The sequence below is a fragment of the Cladosporium halotolerans genome (assembly GCF_011745625.1).
Source record: "Cladosporium halotolerans strain TM138-S3 chromosome Unknown Sca5, whole genome shotgun sequence".
NCBI classification, from domain to species: Eukaryota; Fungi; Ascomycota; class Dothideomycetes; order Cladosporiales; family Cladosporiaceae; genus Cladosporium; species Cladosporium halotolerans.
This window is the reverse complement of record NW_027191456.1, coordinates 1,143,735-1,162,063: the sequence shown is the minus strand read 5'-3', so window position 1 is coordinate 1,162,063 and position 18,329 is coordinate 1,143,735. Positions and strand designations below refer to the sequence as shown.

The 18,329-nt window shown below is 56.6% G+C and overlaps 10 protein-coding genes across 10 annotated transcripts; 6 read left to right on the top strand and 4 right to left on the bottom strand.

Moving 5' to 3' along the window:
- Positions 1 to 302: 302 nt before the first annotated feature.
- On the top strand, positions 303 to 1,716 carry WHR41_02339 (uncharacterized protein; the record flags this gene model as incomplete). Its single annotated transcript, XM_069370945.1, has 2 exons — positions 303 to 352; positions 405 to 1,716. The coding sequence occupies 2 exons, from the start codon at positions 303 to 305 to the stop codon at positions 1,714 to 1,716; spliced, it is 1,362 nt and encodes a 453-aa protein (XP_069232284.1).
- A 1,296-nt stretch (positions 1,717 to 3,012) lies between these two features.
- On the top strand, positions 3,013 to 4,358 carry WHR41_02338 (uncharacterized protein). Its single transcript, XM_069370944.1, has 3 exons — positions 3,013 to 3,412; positions 3,486 to 3,872; positions 3,931 to 4,358. Exons 1-3 carry the CDS (start codon positions 3,400 to 3,402, stop codon positions 4,239 to 4,241), a joined length of 711 nt encoding a protein of 236 aa, XP_069232283.1. The 5' UTR covers positions 3,013 to 3,399; the 3' UTR covers positions 4,242 to 4,358.
- WHR41_02337 (uncharacterized protein) lies at positions 4,278 to 5,421 on the bottom strand. Its single transcript, XM_069370943.1, has 2 exons — positions 5,191 to 5,421; positions 4,278 to 5,132 (listed from the first exon to the last, which is right to left on the bottom strand). The coding sequence occupies exons 1-2, from the start codon at positions 5,259 to 5,261 to the stop codon at positions 4,469 to 4,471; spliced, it is 735 nt and encodes a 244-aa protein (XP_069232404.1). The 5' UTR covers positions 5,262 to 5,421; the 3' UTR covers positions 4,278 to 4,468.
- Positions 5,422 to 5,618: 197 nt separating this feature from the next.
- Positions 5,619 to 7,267, top strand: WHR41_02336 (uncharacterized protein). Its single transcript, XM_069370942.1, has 2 exons — positions 5,619 to 5,795; positions 5,858 to 7,267. The coding sequence occupies exons 1-2, from the start codon at positions 5,666 to 5,668 to the stop codon at positions 7,171 to 7,173; spliced, it is 1,446 nt and encodes a 481-aa protein (XP_069232403.1). The 5' UTR covers positions 5,619 to 5,665; the 3' UTR covers positions 7,174 to 7,267.
- WHR41_02335 (uncharacterized protein) lies at positions 7,139 to 8,166 on the bottom strand. The gene is made up of 2 exons (XM_069370941.1): positions 7,827 to 8,166; positions 7,139 to 7,701 (listed from the first exon to the last, which is right to left on the bottom strand). Exons 1-2 carry the CDS (start codon positions 8,131 to 8,133, stop codon positions 7,325 to 7,327), a joined length of 684 nt encoding a protein of 227 aa, XP_069232406.1. The 5' UTR covers positions 8,134 to 8,166; the 3' UTR covers positions 7,139 to 7,324.
- A 116-nt stretch (positions 8,167 to 8,282) lies between these two features.
- pam16 (Mitochondrial import inner membrane translocase subunit tim16) lies at positions 8,283 to 9,365 on the bottom strand. Its single transcript, XM_069370940.1, has 4 exons — positions 9,310 to 9,365; positions 9,160 to 9,252; positions 8,867 to 9,103; positions 8,283 to 8,750 (listed from the first exon to the last, which is right to left on the bottom strand). The coding sequence occupies exons 1-4, from the start codon at positions 9,310 to 9,312 to the stop codon at positions 8,709 to 8,711; spliced, it is 375 nt and encodes a 124-aa protein (XP_069232405.1). The 5' UTR covers positions 9,313 to 9,365; the 3' UTR covers positions 8,283 to 8,708.
- A 468-nt stretch (positions 9,366 to 9,833) lies between these two features.
- Positions 9,834 to 11,507, top strand: WHR41_02333 (uncharacterized protein; the record flags this gene model as incomplete). The annotated part of the gene is made up of 1 exon (XM_069370939.1): positions 9,834 to 11,507. One exon carries the CDS (start codon positions 9,834 to 9,836, stop codon positions 11,505 to 11,507), a length of 1,674 nt encoding a protein of 557 aa, XP_069232408.1.
- On the bottom strand, positions 10,769 to 13,378 carry WHR41_02332 (uncharacterized protein). Its single transcript, XM_069370938.1, has 2 exons — positions 13,118 to 13,378; positions 10,769 to 13,053 (listed from the first exon to the last, which is right to left on the bottom strand). Exons 1-2 carry the CDS (start codon positions 13,144 to 13,146, stop codon positions 12,051 to 12,053), a joined length of 1,032 nt encoding a protein of 343 aa, XP_069232407.1. The 5' UTR covers positions 13,147 to 13,378; the 3' UTR covers positions 10,769 to 12,050.
- Positions 13,379 to 13,856: 478 nt separating this feature from the next.
- Positions 13,857 to 14,825, top strand: WHR41_02331 (uncharacterized protein; the record flags this gene model as incomplete). The annotated part of the gene is made up of 1 exon (XM_069370937.1): positions 13,857 to 14,825. One exon carries the CDS (start codon positions 13,857 to 13,859, stop codon positions 14,823 to 14,825), a length of 969 nt encoding a protein of 322 aa, XP_069232410.1.
- Positions 14,826 to 16,626: 1,801 nt separating this feature from the next.
- WHR41_02330 (uncharacterized protein) lies at positions 16,627 to 18,288 on the top strand (the record flags this gene model as incomplete). The annotated part of the gene is made up of 3 exons (XM_069370936.1): positions 16,627 to 16,779; positions 16,989 to 17,229; positions 17,296 to 18,288. 3 exons carry the CDS (start codon positions 16,627 to 16,629, stop codon positions 17,634 to 17,636), a joined length of 735 nt encoding a protein of 244 aa, XP_069232409.1. The 3' UTR covers positions 17,637 to 18,288.
- Positions 18,289 to 18,329: the final 41 nt, after the last annotated feature.

Genomic DNA, 18,329 nt, shown 5'->3' with positions numbered 1-18,329 from the left:
CTCTAGTATCGCGTCTTGGAACGTGTTGCCCTCATAGATCTCCGCCCGGGGTTCTTGTCGTTGGCGTCGCTTGAAATGTGTCTCCCTTCCCCACTCAACGCTTCCAGTTAACTATCGACCGCCTGCTTTCACCCTGCCAGTAACATAGAACATCTAGGGTCTGCCATGCCAGTTGGAGTTGCGGAAACACGTCACTTAAACAAGCTGTACTGCATCACCATTGCCTGACGTTATTACAACTCTTTTCCGTCCTTTCTTCATCTGCTCATTTTCTGATTTTCTCTGACAAGGAAAGGCAAATTATGGCTGCGGCCAATCCGAAACATGTCCCGGAAGAGCACTATGTGCACAGGCGAGTAAATACATGCTGCTCTTCGCAATTATGTAGCTAACAGGCCGTGCAGAGTCGGCGACTGGCTGCCCAACGACCATCGTGCACACCGAGCATGGCTTGGCCGCGTGATCGACCACGTCGACAAGAACCCAAAGGAACTGCATCCGGTTATCCAAGAGTTCAGGGACCTTATTGAGCACAACACCCGGATATATCTCCTTGTCCAGTCTATGTTCGAGCAAATCCCGCAAAAGAAGCCTTATAACGCCGACCCTACAGGCCAAACTAAACAGATGCGAGATTATGAGCATATGCTCGAAGTACTGAACCACCTTCTGACAACCGCGCCGCAGTGGAGCGATGCGAGTGAGGAAGCGGGGATGGTGGGTTTGCCAATTAATGCCGTGCTTGACTGGCCGATGGGGACGCCGAGCGGTTTTGCGTTTTTCTTAGATCCGGACGTCAATGCCATTTTGAAGAAAATGATCAGCGCCTGGGGCGAGTTCCTAACTTCTGGAGAGTCCGCGAAGCAAGCGTTGGCCGACAAAGCCAGCGGCTGGTTCGGCACGTCGGGTAAGAGAGAGCTCACGTTCACTGCCAACGCAGCGTCCGGCGCAGAGCAAAGTTTCGAAGCTCTGTTCCACTGCGATCCCACGAGCCCATACCATGGGTACACCTCCTGGGACGACTTCTTCACACGCACGTTCCGCTTCGAAGATGGTGTGCGCCCCGTTGCAGGTCCGAAAAACGACAACGTCATCGCCAATGCCTGCGAAAGCAAGCCTTATAATCTGGCCCGCAACGCTCGATTGCGCGACCGCTTTTGGATCAAGGGCCAACCATACTCGATCTGCGATATGCTCGCGCACGACGCGCTCGCCGACCACTTTGACGGCGCAACAGTCTACCAGGCCTTCCTATCCGCCCTGAGCTACCATCGCTGGCACGCACCGGTAAGCGGAAAAGTAGTAAAAGCGTACGTGCAGGGCGGAACTTACTACTCCGAACCTCTATTTGAAGGCGTCGGCGACCCCAAGCACGCGGCTGAAGGCAGTATCGACGAGTCCGGCGAGACTATATCACAGGGCTACCTGACGTCCGTTGCCACACGGGCGATAATATTCATCGAAGCTGATAATCCGGACATAGGGTTGATGGCATTCATTGGCGTGGGAATGGCAGAAGTGAGTACATGCGATACCACGGTCACGGCGGGGCAAAGGGTGCAGAAGGGCGAGGAGATTGGGATGTTCCATTTTGGAGGGAGTACACACTGCTTGCTTTTCCGCAAATTTGTGGATGTACAGGGCTTTCCCAATCCGGGGATGGAGCACAATGTTCCGGTCCGATCACAGGTTGCTGTGGTCAAGAGCGGTGAATGAGCAGCCAGTAGGCGTAGTGACCGGGAGTGCGCGGATGGGATTTCATTGGTCTTTGCGGGACGCATTGGCGGGCTGTTAGTTTGTCTACGATTCTACGTCCAGTAACAAAGACACACGGTACATAGTTCTTCGCACCGATCTGGCGACTTTCCTAGTCCTTTGTGCTATCTTTTCCAGACATCATGAGCATGATGTCCTTTCCTATCGCTGTAGGTCGCATTTCATGAGACTTTTGAGAAGGTCCCATCGCTCAACCGAATATTTGAGATCCATGAGGCTCTACAATAGTCTCATTACTGCAAGCTATCTCTATCCTCCGAGATAAAAAGAAATCACCCGGCACTACCTTTCGTTATCGGCGGCCATCGGGACCGAATCCTTGTGCGGAGGGTAACATATCCACTCTGCAAGAACGTGTCGTAGTCTTCAAAAGCCTTAAAACTTACGGATGGGTGATGATGCACTCTAGTGTATGAGGAACTGTCTGGCACCTAACAATACAGATTGGTACAGACGGCGTATCTCTGTCTTCTTTATCCCGTACCGACTCTCCGAGGTGTATTGAATATTGTCGCAATAGCATCAGACTGCTCTACACATGTCCTAGAGATTCGGCCGCTATCTGGTCCACTTACGATCTGTTGTCTATTTTAGCCCAAGCACCGGTCGCCCCAGCAAGCGATTTGTGGCGGGTTCAGCCAATCCGGTGTTCACAGGCTCGAATAATTTCCGCTTCGCATGCCGCTGCAATCAGAAGCCTGCAGTAGGTTGATCCTTCGCGTTGCAGCGGCGTGAAGCTGAACGCTCAGCCGCCTCGCGGAGGAGGGTGTCACGATGGGGCCGCATTTCGTCGCAGCAGTTTGTAGTAACATGGGACTACCTGCTGCCCTGAATTACTACCTACCTCCAGTCATTTCGCAGACTCTCGCACCCGCCGCCCAAAATGAGCTCTGAGGGTGCCTTGGCAAGCATGCGCACCAATGAACTTGCCGACAGCCAACATCCACACGCGCAAGGCGAGTCGCGAAGACTTATATCTGATGGCCTAGAAGTCGTACCAGACGGGCAAGATGGCAAAGAAGTTGTACAGCCCGAGAAAGAGGTGTTGCATTCCGCGGCCACGGCGCCACACAGAGATGTCAAAGAGCCTCTGATACAGCCGGACGAGACATTCACGCCCCAACAAGACGGCCCGCGAAAGCGAAAGGTATGCGGTCTGAGACCCAAGAGTTTTTGGATACTTCTCGCGGTGGGAGTTGTTCTTGCGGTGGGTCTTGGAATAGGACTGGGAGTGGGCCTAAGTTCGGGAGATTCGCCATCGAACTCGGATGACAGTCCGAGTGCGACGGCAACCTCTGCACCCACACCATCCGCGAGTGTGCAGAGCCGGTCTCTTATAGGCGGTGCCCTGGACGCATCATACTATTCTGACCGTGGAGCATGGAATGGCTCGGGACTAGCGAACAACCTGCAAACCCTGGGGCCAGAGTACGAGAACCAGCCAGACAACGGACAAAACTTAGTGATGTACTATCAACATCATTCAGGGGACATCAGATGGCAGCGACTTGCGAGCAACACAAGGTGGCTTCGAGGACCGGAAGACCGTGAGATTGTGGCGTCCGATGCAAAGAACAGCACGGGGATATCTGCGGTGAACTACAATCAGGATGGAGCCGATGTATGGCACGTATTTGTAAGGGAGCACAACCCAGAATTCTACAAATTTTACCCAAAGTCTGCCGGGACTTAGCTAACGCAAGGCACAGATATTGACCAAAACTATCAAGTCAAGCAGCGTTCCAGCGGCAACACATCAGCAGGCTGGACTGACGGCAGTCTCAACTCGCTCAACTTGGAAGCTTTTCATGGAGACCTGATTGGACTGAGAGCGTGCTGGGCCGGCAAAAATGCGAGCACACCCATGAGCTTATGGTTCGCCTCGGACAGTACAACCTTCCAGGAGTACCTTTACCAAGACGACGAGTGGAAATGGCAAAGAAGCTGGGAGGGCTACAACGGCGCCGCGGGCGTCGGCTGCTTCAGCTGGGGAGCAGGTCCCTACAAGTACGTGGGATTTGTGAATGTTGACAATCAGCTCGAAATTTGGTGGCAAAACAGTACAAGCGTTGAAGGCCCATCAGGCTGGAACCAGAGTAAGAGACCCTGTCCTCGCTCTATTCTGTTGAGATGATTCTAACATTTGCTCCATAGCTGGTGTTACGGTGGATGACTTACACCCTGCTTCGTCAATGGCATTCTTCGTCAGAACATTCGTCGTGCAGAAGCTGGAACAGAACCGACTATGGGTTTACAACATGACATGGAATGGGCGAGATTCCAAAATCGAAGGGGAAGGTATCTATGTGGAGAGCGAGATGCTGGGAGGGACGCACATTGCGGCGCTACCGCAAGACGACACACTACTTATCTACAGCCAAGCCAGTGGCAATGACATTGAGCAATCCTCAAGCGGCTTGGATGACGTCGGGACGCCATGGGATTACAGAAATATAGCGATCTAGATTCACGTGGGAGAGCCACAGGGAGTGCCTGGCGCATAAAGTCGTAAAGTGTCTGCTTTCTCGCAAGTATGATCCACAAACGGAATTAATTTTAATATGACAAAAGTACAAGCCCCGCCCAGGCAAGCACACATGGTGCTGTCCGTCCTCGATGCCAGCCTTCACCCAACGCCGGCCAGACCACGTACACTCGTAAGAAACCAAAGCCGAACCAAAGCGTCGAACCCTCACACGTCCTCTTTGAACATGCTCCTCCTCTCCGTAGGGCTGTTGTCCGCACTCCCCGTTGTGCCCAAACTGCTCTGACCCTTGCGATGCGCGCTCACAGCCCTGTCCTTGCCCCTCCCAGGCGCAGTATCGACCATTGGCCTCGGACTGGCCGTCCGCATACTGACCGCCTCATTATCGTCTCCGAAGGGGTTCCTCGCCTGTCCCGCGCCATGTACTTCTTCGTCATATCTGTGGTCTAGCTCGCGCTGCCTAGACACGTTGCGCCCTCTGTCTTCCGGGATACCGGCCACGCCGACTTCCCCGTATCCACGGCCGCCATACGGGCCTGAATTGGGATCTTGCAGCCCCAGTTCTTGCTCTTCGTAGTAACCTCCATGGTCGGCTTCGGTGCCTACGCGCGCGTCCCATGCTTCATCGGGGTCCAGCGCGCCGAAGCCGCGCCTGTCTCTACCGCGGTTGGCACCGTACGATGTGGATTCGTAAGCGCCGCCCGCAGTGCGCCTGTTGCGCAGTGCGTCCCATTTATCCAGGAGCCAGCCTTGGATGCCACCAGGGGCAGGCGCAGGCGCGCGGTAAGCGGTCGGGTCGCGTGTCGAGCGATTGAAAGGGTTGAAGTTGGGAGGAGGAAGACCGAGGCGGCGGGCGCGGTAGTGTGAGTAGCTGCGCGGAGAACAAGTCAGGCTGCTGCTGCGATTGCAAGAAAGTTTCAGAGACATACCCTATCCATCCGGCGCTGCCAAAGATAAGCAGCAACACGATGATGATCAAGAAGACTCCCCAGCCCGTCATGGCTGCATGGATTCTGTAGGGAGCTGTGCTGAAGCTATACACCCGGATGTCCCATGCGGTGGTGGTGCGACAGGTGGGGTGTGATATCGACGGTGAGATGTGGAGAGTGGGTGTGGTTGGTGTGGAGGAGTGGTGAGTGCGATATGGCCCTGGTCTGGTCGAGGCTGGCGCAGCAGCGTCAGCTTGTGGTCGCTGCGGCCAATGCCCTGCTCGTCTGCTCCGCAGCCCTCCAGCCCTCCAGCTCCTCCACGTGAAGAAGTCTTGGCGTGATGGTATCTGCGTGGTACATCCCATCTCCGCTGACTGAGCCGAGAGGCAGGCCGGCATGCTGGAGCTGATAACACCACCGTCGCCTGCCATGGCGTCAGTCTTGACTTCCCTAACGTTGCCTCGACCCCTCGGCCATGGGCACAAACACCTCGCAGCCCATGGACGCCCAGGGTGAAGTTGACGGCCGACCCGTCACGTGGTTCTATCAGCGCGCCGAACAAGGCCAAGTTGGCCGGTTGAGCTGGGCTGAAGGGAGGGTGCCGTGTAGGTGAAATGATACCTCGATACGAATGACGGCGACGGCATCATCGTTGACCATCACAAAGCTCCAAACACAGAATGGTCACATATCAGCACCGACCACATCATTGCGGTGTTTCCAGCCAGATCGCAAGGTGCCAGCCAATATCAAGTCCTCTACGTTTCCGATAGCGATACAAATGGCGACACGAAGGCATCGCCAATTGCATTCCGCACGCTTGCAACGTCAAACCCACCTCAACAAGTCATCCATGACTTCCAACCCCCAGGCCAAGCATGTCTTTATACGCGAATGAGTCAACCCGGTCCAGGTTCCAATTTCCATGTGATCGTGTCCACAGCTTCCGGTACAGGACAGGCAGTCGACGTCTGGAAACAGCTCGTTCGACCGTTTTTGGAATTTGTCTCTGCAGACAACGTCGAGCAGAAATTTGAGATGCACTTTACGACATCGGAAACGACAATCTCAGACCTGACCAGATCCGTCTTCCTCCCACGCGCAAACGCCGGAGTTTCTCAGTCCATCGTTCTGCTGAGCGGCGACGGCGGTCTCGTCGACATTGCCAACACGTTACTATCAGAGCCTCACACTCAGACGTACCAGAAACCTAACGTGGCAATCTTACCCCTTGGCACCGGCAACGCCATGGCCAACAGCTCCGGCGTAACAAAAGACAAGACTCTCGGAGCATCAACACTCATCCGCGGCTCACCCAAAGATGTCCCTCTCTTCCGAGCGAGGTTTTCTCCAGGCGCCCGGCTGCTCGTCAACGAAGCTCGCGAGGAGCGTGAGCTCACTTCACACTCCAACTCCCCCATCTGCCACGGCGCAGTCGTGTGCTCCTGGGGTCTGCATGCAGGCCTCGTAGCGGACAGTGACACAGCACACTATCGGCAATTCGGAGCTGAGCGCTTCCAAATGGCCGCAAAAGAAGCACTCTACCCGTCTGACGGCTCCCTTCCGCATCCATACCGCGGCAAACTCTCCGTCCTGCGCCCAGCAAGTAATACTTGGCAACCTATTGATCGCATGGAACACGCGTACGTGCTTGCGACGCTGGTCTCGCATCTGGAAGCCGGTTTCCATATCTCGCCTGCATCCAAACCTCTAGATGGCAAACTGCGCCTGCTGCACTTCGGACCGATGAGCGGCGAGGAGGCGATGGCTCTGATGACGCGCGCGTATCAGGATGGAAAGCATGTTGACGACCCGCGCGTTGGCTACGAGGAGATTGCGGGCCTGCGGATCGAGTTTGACGAGGAAGATGCACGGTGGAGAAGGGTTTGCGTGGACGGCAAGATCATTCGCGTAGAGCAGGGTGGATGGATGGAAGTGAAGAACGGGGCGGGCGAGGGCTTGGTCGATCTGATTGCAATGTGAGGATGAAGCCTAGTAGAGTTATAGTATGTCACGAAGTTATAGACGGTCCACAGACTCGCCCTCATAGAAAGTTGAAAATACATAGCCTCGCGCAGTCTGTCTCCCATTTCTCAACTCACAATCCCAATTCACTCGAAGACCAAACCAGCAATCACAACTTCGCCCCTTCTCTCCTCCCCTTCCATCGGCCCACAGCCTCCACGCCCGCCTTCGCAACCTCTTCGTCCTGACCCGGCGTCCCCGTACTGACACCAATCGCCCCGACAATGCGCCCATCAACCTCAATCGGCAATCCGCCGCCTACAATACAAAATCTTCCGCCATTAGTATTGTGAATACCATATGCCGGGCCGCCCGGCTGAAAATTCTTAGCCGCAGGAGAGTTTGTGTAAGTTGAAGTGGGCACACGGTGGCCGGCGGCAGTGAAAGCCTTGTCGATAGCGGTTTGAATGCTAGTGAGCTTCGCGGCGGGCATGCGGATGAAGTGCAGCAAGTGCGTTGTGCTGTCTACCAGAGCAATGTTGAAGTCTAGAGACTCATCAGCTTCCCGAATTCAACGTTCCATGTTTTGTTTGTATCGTTGAGAGGCAAGTGCTGAAGTAAATAAACGGGATGGTTGAAGACAAGGTTAGAAGATTGATGGAGAAGCGTACCGATTCCCATTTGCTTAGCCTTTTCTTGCGCAGCCTCAGCAGCGACTTTGGCTGCTTCGAGCGAGAGAGTGGGGAGAGAGTTTGTAGCGGACATATTTTCTGTATTGACAAGGTCTGTGGCAATCGACGGCCGATCGGACAACGCAGATGAGCGAGCTTCACGAGTTGGTCTCAGCGGCGGCGGTTGACACGTGCTGGATGAGAAGTTGTAAATGGGTTTTGATATCGTTGAGGTAGATTGAAGAAGTAACGCACTTCGTGCAGTATGCATCGAGAGATTGCACGTACATGCAGACGTTCGTCGCATGGAGCTCACAGTTGTCGATCACCGTCATACCTCGGCCGCCGCTCGAGCGGCTGTTGCGGGCTTGGCTTCGGACTTTGGGTAGCGGATCGGTGGTTTGCATGGCCCGGCCTTTCTTGATAGGCCACCATTTTATCGAGTGCATCAAAACATGGAAGTAATAGAATGATTTCGAAATTTATATCGTACAGTTTACCTTCGTTCTCTTGGTCGTACATGTGAATCTCTTTGCTCTTTCGCGATATGTGCCCTCCAAACCCGGCCGCCGGTGCGCCGTAGGCCGCGACGAATTGTAGAGTGCTCTCGAAGGCGCGTGTCAGAGAGCGGAGAGTGATGTGGTTCAAAGATGCTTTGCGCAGTGGCTCTCGCCGAGCCATGCGTTGCTCAAGAAGAACGCCCGCCGCAAATGCAGATGATGTAAACGCCGCGCTAAAAGATCCCAGAATGCCCCAGGGGAGTGTGATATGTACAAGTCCAGATTCTGCGCATATGGCAGGACGAGACGTCGCGTCATCGTGGTGTGGAGGAGGTGGCGCGCGCAGAGTTCGATATCGGGACAATCATCGTCGTGGACTCGATCAAGGAGCCGCATCCTTCGCCTGCTTAGCCAACCTGTGCGACTAGTGGTGGGAGACTCGTCAGCACATACCCTTTGCCATCAATCTTTGTACAGACGCGGTTTCCAACCGTCTCTGAGCATTTCCTCTCGCTCAGCATGCGCTTGACGCTCACGTACCTCCATTTCTATCCGCTCGCGAGCCCGCAACACTTTGCTTTGCAGATAGAAGGAACCGCCTTTTTTAGGGTCGTTCATGTCGAATAGTCGCTTGAAACGTTCATGGACGACACCGAGATTGGCTTCGCCCGCCTTAGGAGGGGAGACGTTGAGGATCTTGCACGCCTCTTCGAGTGTGAGCCCGGAGGAAGAGAGGGAGTTGGAGGCGGAGCCGTTCTGGGCGGCAGCGGCGTATTTCTGTGAGATTGTCAGAGTCCGGCACGTCGGAGTGGACGAAGCGAGCGGTGCCATACTTGCGATGCTGAGGCCTGCTTGTATGCCTCTGCGAACGCTCTCCCGACGACACGGGCGCCTGTGAAGACGACCTGGGTGATGATGCGGTGGGCCTAGGAAATGTCAGTACCGATGCCGGCGATGCAGCGAGAACAGGCGGCTGGACTGACCATGATGCGCGGAGAGGACAGAGTGAAGGAGATGGGAGAGTCAGCGCATGCGAACAAATGCGCCGCTGGGCCTCGCCATCCCCCAAAAGTTATGCGAGCGTCGGCGAAAGCCAGCGATCGTCTCCGACTAGCCTGAGGCAGCCAGATCTCGTGCCTGGCAGCCTGACACCCTGGCTCGGGCGACTTGCCCTTCGACGCTTCAGCCTTGCGGCCTTGCCCTTCACATGCCAATCCCCGCGGTGGCATCGTCATCGGCTGTGAGGATTGTCTGAGCCGGAGCAGGCAGCGTGACCGCCAACGGCAGCACGCCCACTCCTCGTACCTACATGTGCCCGCCTGTCGCGCCCGCGACTGCTGTGCTTGCTGGCCACGCGAGGAAGACAAGCGTGACATGGCTGTTTGATGGCTGCTCTTGGTGAGTGCAAGCAAACCAAACCACCCTCTCCCGGCCCAGCATGGCCTGCAACCCGTTGCACATACCCACATCACCGTGGCCGGTGCGGACCGCAGACACGCCGGCCACGATGAAGCGCTCCAAAACTAAGAAGATCCGACGGCTAATCAAGACCCGCCTCGCAGACACGCCTTGGATGTCCTCCATGACCGACAACGCCCGCGACTATGCGCCTGGCCAGGGCAGCGACAACGACGCCCGCTTCGGCGACCCGAACCCCACCGTAGCCGCCTTTGCTCCAGTATCGAATGGAGAATCCAATAATAGGAGCAGAGCCAGCGTCTTGATCCACCAGAAGTCGCCCCTGCTACTGGCCACCCCGCCCCAAGTCACCCGCGCGTTGGCATACAGCCATTCCTTCATCCTCCCGCTCAATCATTTTGTTGGACTGCTCTCATGGACGACCGGCGACCCTTGGGAGAGCTTCCTGTTGGTCGCATCTTTTTGGTTCGTGGTATTGTACGGGAATACGGTGCTCCGATACGCTGGACCGCTCGTGCTAGTCGCATTGCTCACTTTTGGAATGTATACAAGGCGATACAGCCCGCTCTCGAGCTCGGTCTTGACGGGAGAGAAGCAGAAAAAGAAAGCACACAAACGCGGTAGCTCCGATGAGCTCAAGCAAAGGAAGAGTCTGGACGAGATCCTCGATACGCTGCAAACCTTCACAGCTCGCTGCAACATTCTGCTAGACCCACTACTACGGCTCACGGATTTCCTCAGCACTCAAACCACTGCTACCGCCGCAACCACTCGACCCGCCCTGACGACCCTCTTCATCCGGATTCTCCTCTTCACACCCCTCTGGTTCATCTTCACCCTCCCGCCCCTCCGCATCCTCACGACTCAACGCATAGTCCTCGCGTGGGGTACTCTTATCCTGTCCTGGCACAGCCGGCCGGCGCGCGTGTCACGCACAATCCTCTGGCGCAGCCATGCCGTACGTTCTCTGACGTCCCTGATAACTGGACTCGACTTCCCCAAGCCCTCCACCAGTTCACCAAACGTCCCAACAGCCACAACCGCCACGGCGACTCCGCAGCCCAACAAGCCAGCGACATCCACTTCCAGCCCCGGCGTCCGCTTCACGTTCACGCTCTACGAAAACCAGCGCCGCTGGCTCGGCCTCGGCTGGACCGCGTCTCTCCTCTCCTACGAACGCCAAGCCTGGACCGACGAGCACCTGAACACAACCCCTACCCCGGAGCAATTCACTCTCCCCTCAACGGAACACTCCGCAACACGCTGGCGCTGGGTCCCCGGCAGCAGCTGGGCAGTGGAAGGTGCGGCCGTGATCGATGGCGAGAAAAGCGCCAAGCGGATTGGCGGAGGCGGCGGAGGCGACTCGAGCGGCTGGACGTACTATGACAACAAATGGGGCGATGGACGCAAAGTTGATGGTTGGGGGCGTTACACCCGGCGACGGAAGTGGGTGCGGGATGCGGAGTTGGTTGAGGTCTTACCATCGACACCCGATGATAAAGCAGATGCTGCGTCGACGTCGACTACTTCTCAGCGCAGTGGCAAGTCGAAAGGCTGGTTTGGCGGAGGCGGCGGAGCTGGACCTCGACGGCGGACGACTTCGAAGAGTGGTGGGCAAAGCGACGCGGTCAGCGCCAGTTTCTCTGGCACCAGCGACAGAAGTCGGGACGGGCCTGAGGATGACCACCATACGCCGGTGAGTTATCGGGAGCGAGAGTGGGAAAGGGAGATCGGGGAGGGATTGGCGGAGGGACTGGGTTGAAGTTTCAAGGTGGATCTGATCTGGTTGCAGTGCTCAGCGAATTTTGCGATGGATGTTTAGTTTGAGATATGCTTGGGAAGCGTTGGCGCTGGTAGGTATGGGAAAGGACCCCGGGAATGGCCGCCTTGCGTGGTCCGTAGCAAGGTCTACAGCAATGGAGGGGGTAACGAAGAAGCTACCGTAACTGTTTATGAACCTATGTTCGTTGGTCTCACCGTTGTTTCTGCCACGACGTGGCACCTTGCTCACATTGCAGCAGATAGCCATTCGGGTCGTCCCTGTAATCATGGGCGCGAGTTTGAAGCGTCTAAGGTAGTGCTGATTATTGCACGCTAGTGTCATGTGCACCCACTCGTGCGTGTCTCTTTCTTGATCAAAAATTCTCGTACCGGGACGCCATGCTCCGCACGTTCGTGCGCTTGAGCTCCCTGGACCTGCACACGCGTCAAAAAAGGGCAAAGACAAAAGAGGAACCCAACACCGAGTAACGCCGCCTCCAGCTGGAATCAAGGTGCGAGAGAACAGGAAAAATGGAGAAGCGCCCTACATATCCTTTCGCGAACCAACCGCGCTATCCTGCTCTCCATAGTTGCCCCAGACCCAATTACTCCATCCGCCACCGCTGCCACCCTCTTTGCTCCTCCTCCTCTCCCCTCGTCGCACGTCCACTGGCGGGGGCGGACGGAACTGATCAGGGTCCGGCATAGGCTCGTACGCAAGGTCCTCAAATTCGGACTCGGAGCGCGACTTGTGCATATTGTACTCGTGCTGCGGATCGGGAGAGGAGAGGTAGGATTTGCGGCCGCTGGTGCTGCGGGGCGTGGGCGGAGGGGGCATGGCGGAGGAGGTGGCTGAGGGCTCGGCTTCACGGTCGAAAGCCTGAAGGAGGGTGCGCAGGCGATCTCGCTGGGTGTTGACGAAGTCAGTACGCTCGGCGCCGGAGAGAGATGGTGGGATGAATCCGCTGCTTTGGAGGTCGGCGGCCTGAGCGTCGCGAGAGGTGGAGGTGGGGTAGGTGGACTGCTGCATGGCTTTGCCGAGCATGGAGAAGAGATCCGTGGAGCCCGCAGCTGCGAGGCCGGAGCGAGCGGAGGGCATGTTGAAGCGGTTGAGGAGGGAGGCGGAGTAGGAGAGGCCCTGGGCCTGGGGCGGCGGAGGCTGGTGCGGGGCCTGGCCGAGGAAGTGGACGCGGATGTACTCGATGGAAGCCTGAATAACGTCGAGGCCGGCGGCTTTGCCCTTGTCATGGGCTTCGGATATCAAGTTGTCGATTTGGCGCTCGTGACCTTGGAGCCACGGGTGAACGTAGGTCTGGTAGATGTAGACGGAGCCTTGCTTGCCGGGCATGACGAGGTAGAGGTGCACGCCGAGGCGCATCCAGGAATAGAAGGGCACCCAGTAGAGGATGAAGTAGAAGTGCGATTCAACGAGAAGGAATATGGAGAGGGTGGTCCAGTACATAAGCCATGGTGCGAGATTTGCAGGATCACCAGTCTGTATGGCTTTGTAGGAGGCGAAGATTGGGAAGAGAATTGAGACGACGGAGCTTGAAGAGATGGGTTAGTTCGAGAGGAACGGTGAGCAAGTGAGCTGCGTATTCAGAAGCGTACGTGATGATATCTGCTATGAACCCGAACATGGTGGGTGAGTCGCGTGCGTTGGGCAGCAGCCGGTCGGCTGTGGGCGGTGGAGGTGTAGACGTTTACAGACGGCGGTGGAGGAAGAGAAGCGGCGTGTGTAGGCGGCCGGCGGTTTGGACAGGAGGCCGACCTGTATGCGGCGGAGGGAGAGGCAGCAGGATGTGGTGAGGTGGAGGGGAGATGAGGCTCTGGTCGGGTGAGAAAGTGAGCCGGTCAGGTGCTGGCTGCTGAGGCATCGCGCAGCTGCCACAGCTTCAAACGCCGCCCCGCATGCGTAGGGCTGGCGGCTGCTCCGGCCCCGCTCTGCCTGCCGCGTCTGCCGCCTGCCGCCCGCCACGTCATTGGACCGAGCTGCCGCTCTTCCCATCACCGCGTTTCGGCCTGGACTGGGTGAGATGCCTGAGGTCTTCATTCTCCTCGAGGCGCATCTCGAGGCGCACATCTCACAAACTGCCTCCTCCGACCACCTCCATCCAGTATTGCTCAAGTAGCAATGTCGCGCGACGTCTTGCTTGCTCTCGCTGTCCGCCGATATGCACATGCAGCATCACATGATCACGCTCCCTCCGTAACCAGGTGACTGGAATTCTCTCGGCTTTGCTTGCTGACCCTGGTCATCCGATCCCAACCGCCTTTCTCTACTGTTTTGTTTCTCACCTCCCTCATCTTTTTCAATTTGTAGTTGCCCCTGTATCAACCATTTCGCATTATGTGCATAGCTTTGCTCTCTACCTCTCACCCACAGTACTCCTTGATCCTACTTTCCAACCGTGATGAATTCCTGGACCGGCCAACCGCCCCCACCCACTGGTGGGAACCACCAAACAGCCATGTGCTAGGCGGGCGGGACTTGCAAAGGCCCGAGAAAGGCACATGGCTAGGTCTCAGCAAAGACGGCCGAATCGCCGTCCTGACAAACTTCCGCGAAGAAGGCCAGGAAGTCGCTAGCGAGAAGAGCCGGGGAGCAATGGTCAACGCCTACCTCAGCAGTCCGCCCGGTGATCGAGAGTCCGATGAGGAATTTGCGAGACGACTGGTCGAAGACGTGGGAATCAACGATGTCGGCGGTTTTTCTCTGGTTTTTGGCCGCCTGCACTCATCGTCAGCAGATGGCTCCTCTTCCAGCGGATTGTCTATCATCTCAAACCGAACGACGGATCCTTCCAATCTCATTCGAGTCGCCACCAAGCCCGGCGAAGTGCAAGGGCTGAGCAATTCTCACTTCGGCGACCTCTCATGGCCCAAAATCGTTCACGGCGAACAACTCCTGCGGCAGTCCATCAGCTCTAGTGCCGCAAGGCAAGACCCAGAGGACAGGCTTATCGCCAGCCTCTTCGATGTGCTGTCGGTCAACACGTTCCCGCAAGTGCCCAAAGGCGAAGACTTCAATGTGTATGCCCGGCAGATGAGGAACTCGATCTTTATTCCTCACGTGGGAGGCGAGGGAGTTGAGAGCGAGACGAGCAATGGGCTCAGATCTGCAAGCGAGAATTATGACAGTAATCATGCGAGGGTAGAAGTGGGCAAGCCAGGGTATGGCACGCAGAAGCAGACTGTCGTGCTTGTGAGCCGCGAGGGAAGAGTAAAGTTCATTGAGAGGACGCTGTACGATGAACATGCCCGGGCAGTTGAAAGCCAGCGCGACTTTGAGTATCAGATTGAGCCGTGGTCCCTGTGATCAGAGGTGGACCGATTTTGTTCTCCGAAAGAAAATTGGACTGCGAGGTGCTACCATCTGCTGTATGGTTATCAAGGCCGAAATTTTACCTGGGGAGCGTAGGTAAGGTAGATCCGCCTGATCAAGCTACCTGAATACATCAGGCCTTCGGTTGAGGAAGTCACCAGCCGGCGGACGACAGTTCTTTCCGCACGGCTTGAGGAAGGATCCGCCGCAGCAAGCAGGCAAGCATTTGATCAATGGTCAACGACCACCACAATCCTACATCTTCATACACCACGAACCTCAACTCAGAAGCAGGCCGTACCAGCAGTCAATCGCTACATTCATACACAGCATCACATCTAAGCAGCACACAACAGCGTCAACGACGGTCTCTATGTCTAACACCCAAGAATCGCAACAATCCGCAGCAGAGCCGGCAGTGTCAGGTGGCGACAATCATACATTCAGCCCACAGCACTCAATGTCTTCAGACTCCACATCAACAACAGACGACGAAGCACCCATTGTTGCGTTGATACCTCTGCCAAAATCCGAGCCTTCTGACTCAGACCACTCCGACTCAGACCATTCTAAGCCAGCTTGTGCCAGCGCGAACGGCTGCAGCTTGCAACAATGCGACTCAGGTGGTACGGGCTCACAGCACTCCAAACCAGATCATGCCGACTCGGACCACCCCAGCCCAGAGCGTCGCAACTCAGAGAACGCCAGCTCAGGAAGTGGCACCTCAGTCTATCCTAACTCAGACCATGCAGATTCAGCTTATTCTAGTTCGGAGCATTCCAGCGCAGAACACCTCCACTCCGATGGACCTATCTCGAAGTCCAACAGCAATCCAACCATCGTCGCACCAAATCCCAACCACAGCTCTTCGCTCTCGTACTCAGACCACCATTCCAACTCAGACCAGTCCGAGTTCAGCTCCGGCAGCACGCTTCTGGCGGTCCCTGAACCAGCAGCGCCAATCTATCCCGCTGGAGCTTATGATTACAGCGCCAACGCCGTCGATAGCGGCATAGAACTCGTGCGCTTCCGATCCATCGCCCGTGGGCGGCAACCTTATCCGCGCGCATACAGGGCTATGCATTATGGAATGTCGGCGTCGGAATTTGATGGAAGACAAGAGAGTCCGGCGGAGGAGTCGTTGCGAGGTGCGAGAAAGCGTCGGCGTCCGATCTAGAAGATGACGATTAGGGAAATGAGGGATGAGACACCGGAAATGCTCAAGCGCTGCTACACTGGGCTGTTGAAATGCTGTTGCGGGTTTGAGAATGGGAGATGTATGGGCGGCATATACTGAGGTTATATTATGGAAATCATCGAGCGTCTGTCGTACAACAAATACCATATCCCAATCGCTGATTTGATTGACGATCGTGACAATTATCCACGATCATGAAAATAAGAATTAATAGTAGTTAGCTTTCAAGATGACAGGCGTGGGGCGTACGAAGCACCCCGCGACAGCCCAGGGCTGCAGGGACCGGCGAGCGCGCTGTTGGCGTCCTTCGGCATTCCGTCAGCTTGCTCCAGCTGGAAATTTTGCCATCAACACAAGCATGTGACAGCGTCCACCACCGCTTCACTAACAACTCACTCTCTCGCGCCTGCCGCCGGCGACGATGCTGCAATTGGCCGCCCACGCAGCCGACATCGCCTCCCACCCTCTGCCTTAGCCGCCGCCGCCTGCAGCGCACAAGGCACCCAGGGCATCCTCCGCCACTCGCCTTCCCCAGGCACACGACCAGCGAACACCGCCCCATCCGCACACGAAGCAGCAGCACCGCCCGCCCGCAGAATGTCTCGCGGCGGCCGTGGCGGACGAGGAGGCGGCCGCGGCGGGCTCAGCTCGGCGGCGCGCCTCAACTCGGGCGCGGTGCCCTTCGACATCGACGAGGAGCTCGAGCGCGAGTTCGCAAAGCAGAAGGAAGACTCCGACTCCTTCTTTCCGGTAAGCTGCCCGCCGATCGCCGCCCAGCCCTCCCGCTGTACCAGCCCTCATCCCACCACCACTACCACCCCCACCACTTGCGCCGCGACCGCGCAATCCTTCCCTCCCTCCTGACATCCCATGCACCTCACGAACCCGCCCCGGCCGCGCGCGCCGCCATGGCGTACCTCTACGATGTCGACGACGAGCAGGAACTAAACCTCTTCCAGGAACACTTCCCGCACCTGGCCGCGCCGCCCAGCGCAGATGAGCTCGAAGAAGTGCGGCGCTACCTGGACATCTGCGCGCGCATGAAGCAGGGTTGGCTGAGCGAAGCGATCCGCAAGCTGGACGCGCGCAAAGTCGAGCGCGCGAAGCAGATGGAACAGTACAACCCGTTCGACGACGTGCCGCAGTACGGCAAGAAGAGAGGCGTAGAGAAGGTGCCGCGCTTCTCCGACTTCCCTTTCAGTGAGTGAACGCTGCTGTGTCCGCGGTCGCTTTAGCCAGGTTGCTAACCGCGAACTCTCCAAACAGAAAAGGAACACTTCCCGCAAGAGCTGTGGGACGTCATCGATCCGCACGACGCCTCCTCTCACCCATCCGCGCGCAAAAAGACGCTCAAGATCAGCACCAAATCCGCGCGCGACAAGCTTGCCGACATCGACGACTCGGAAGGCGAGAACGAAGTGGAGAACGAAGGCGTCGAGAAGAAGAACGCGGACGACGACGATGTCGAGGAGCTGGAAGACGACGAATTCGACGAAGATGAGAACGACGACATGGCCGACGACTACAACGCGGAGCGCTACTTCGAAGACGGCGAAGAGGACTACGAGGACGGTGGCGGAGGAGGCGACGATGACGACGGGTATTAATGGCCGCGCATTTCCTTTGTCCGATCGAGCAAGCGATCACATTTCACACTATATTGTGCGCATATCCTCTTTACCTTGCACGGCTACTGGAGCAGGGACCACATCATTCGACATGCCAAAGAAGTCTGGCTCAGTCATCTATACACACGGGGCAGGCGGTCGAGCCTGCTTTGACTTGGAATCGATACCCACTACCCTCGACTGGATCCGGCCTCGGCGCCCGACCAGCGATATGCAATTTATTTATCCACATTCGAAGCTCACTTCTCTCACGCATTCAGCATTCATGTCTTGCCTCCAGTCCACATGATGTCAACGTCAAAATGCTCACCTTTCCACCTCTAGGTTTCCTGACCCCGACCCGCAACCCATCATCCTTCCCGAGATATTTGATGGAACCTTTTCTTATCGTCGCTCCGCGAAGAAACCTGGTCGGTGGCAAGGGGTGAACTGAGAGTCGAGAAAGCACAAAAGGGATTCGATTAGCTGGCTCTTGATGGAATATCGACGGTGCGGGCTAGTCATGGCGACGGTATCTTGGTGTATGCTGGGTGCAAGCACTGTTAGGGTCTGGTCGAAATGCGGGTAGAGTGGAAGTAATACTGATGCTACTGATATGCGCCTTGTTCGGATCGACGACCTCCTTCGATCCATACTAAGGCACGTAATCCTATAGTTGATTCCGCTCGGACG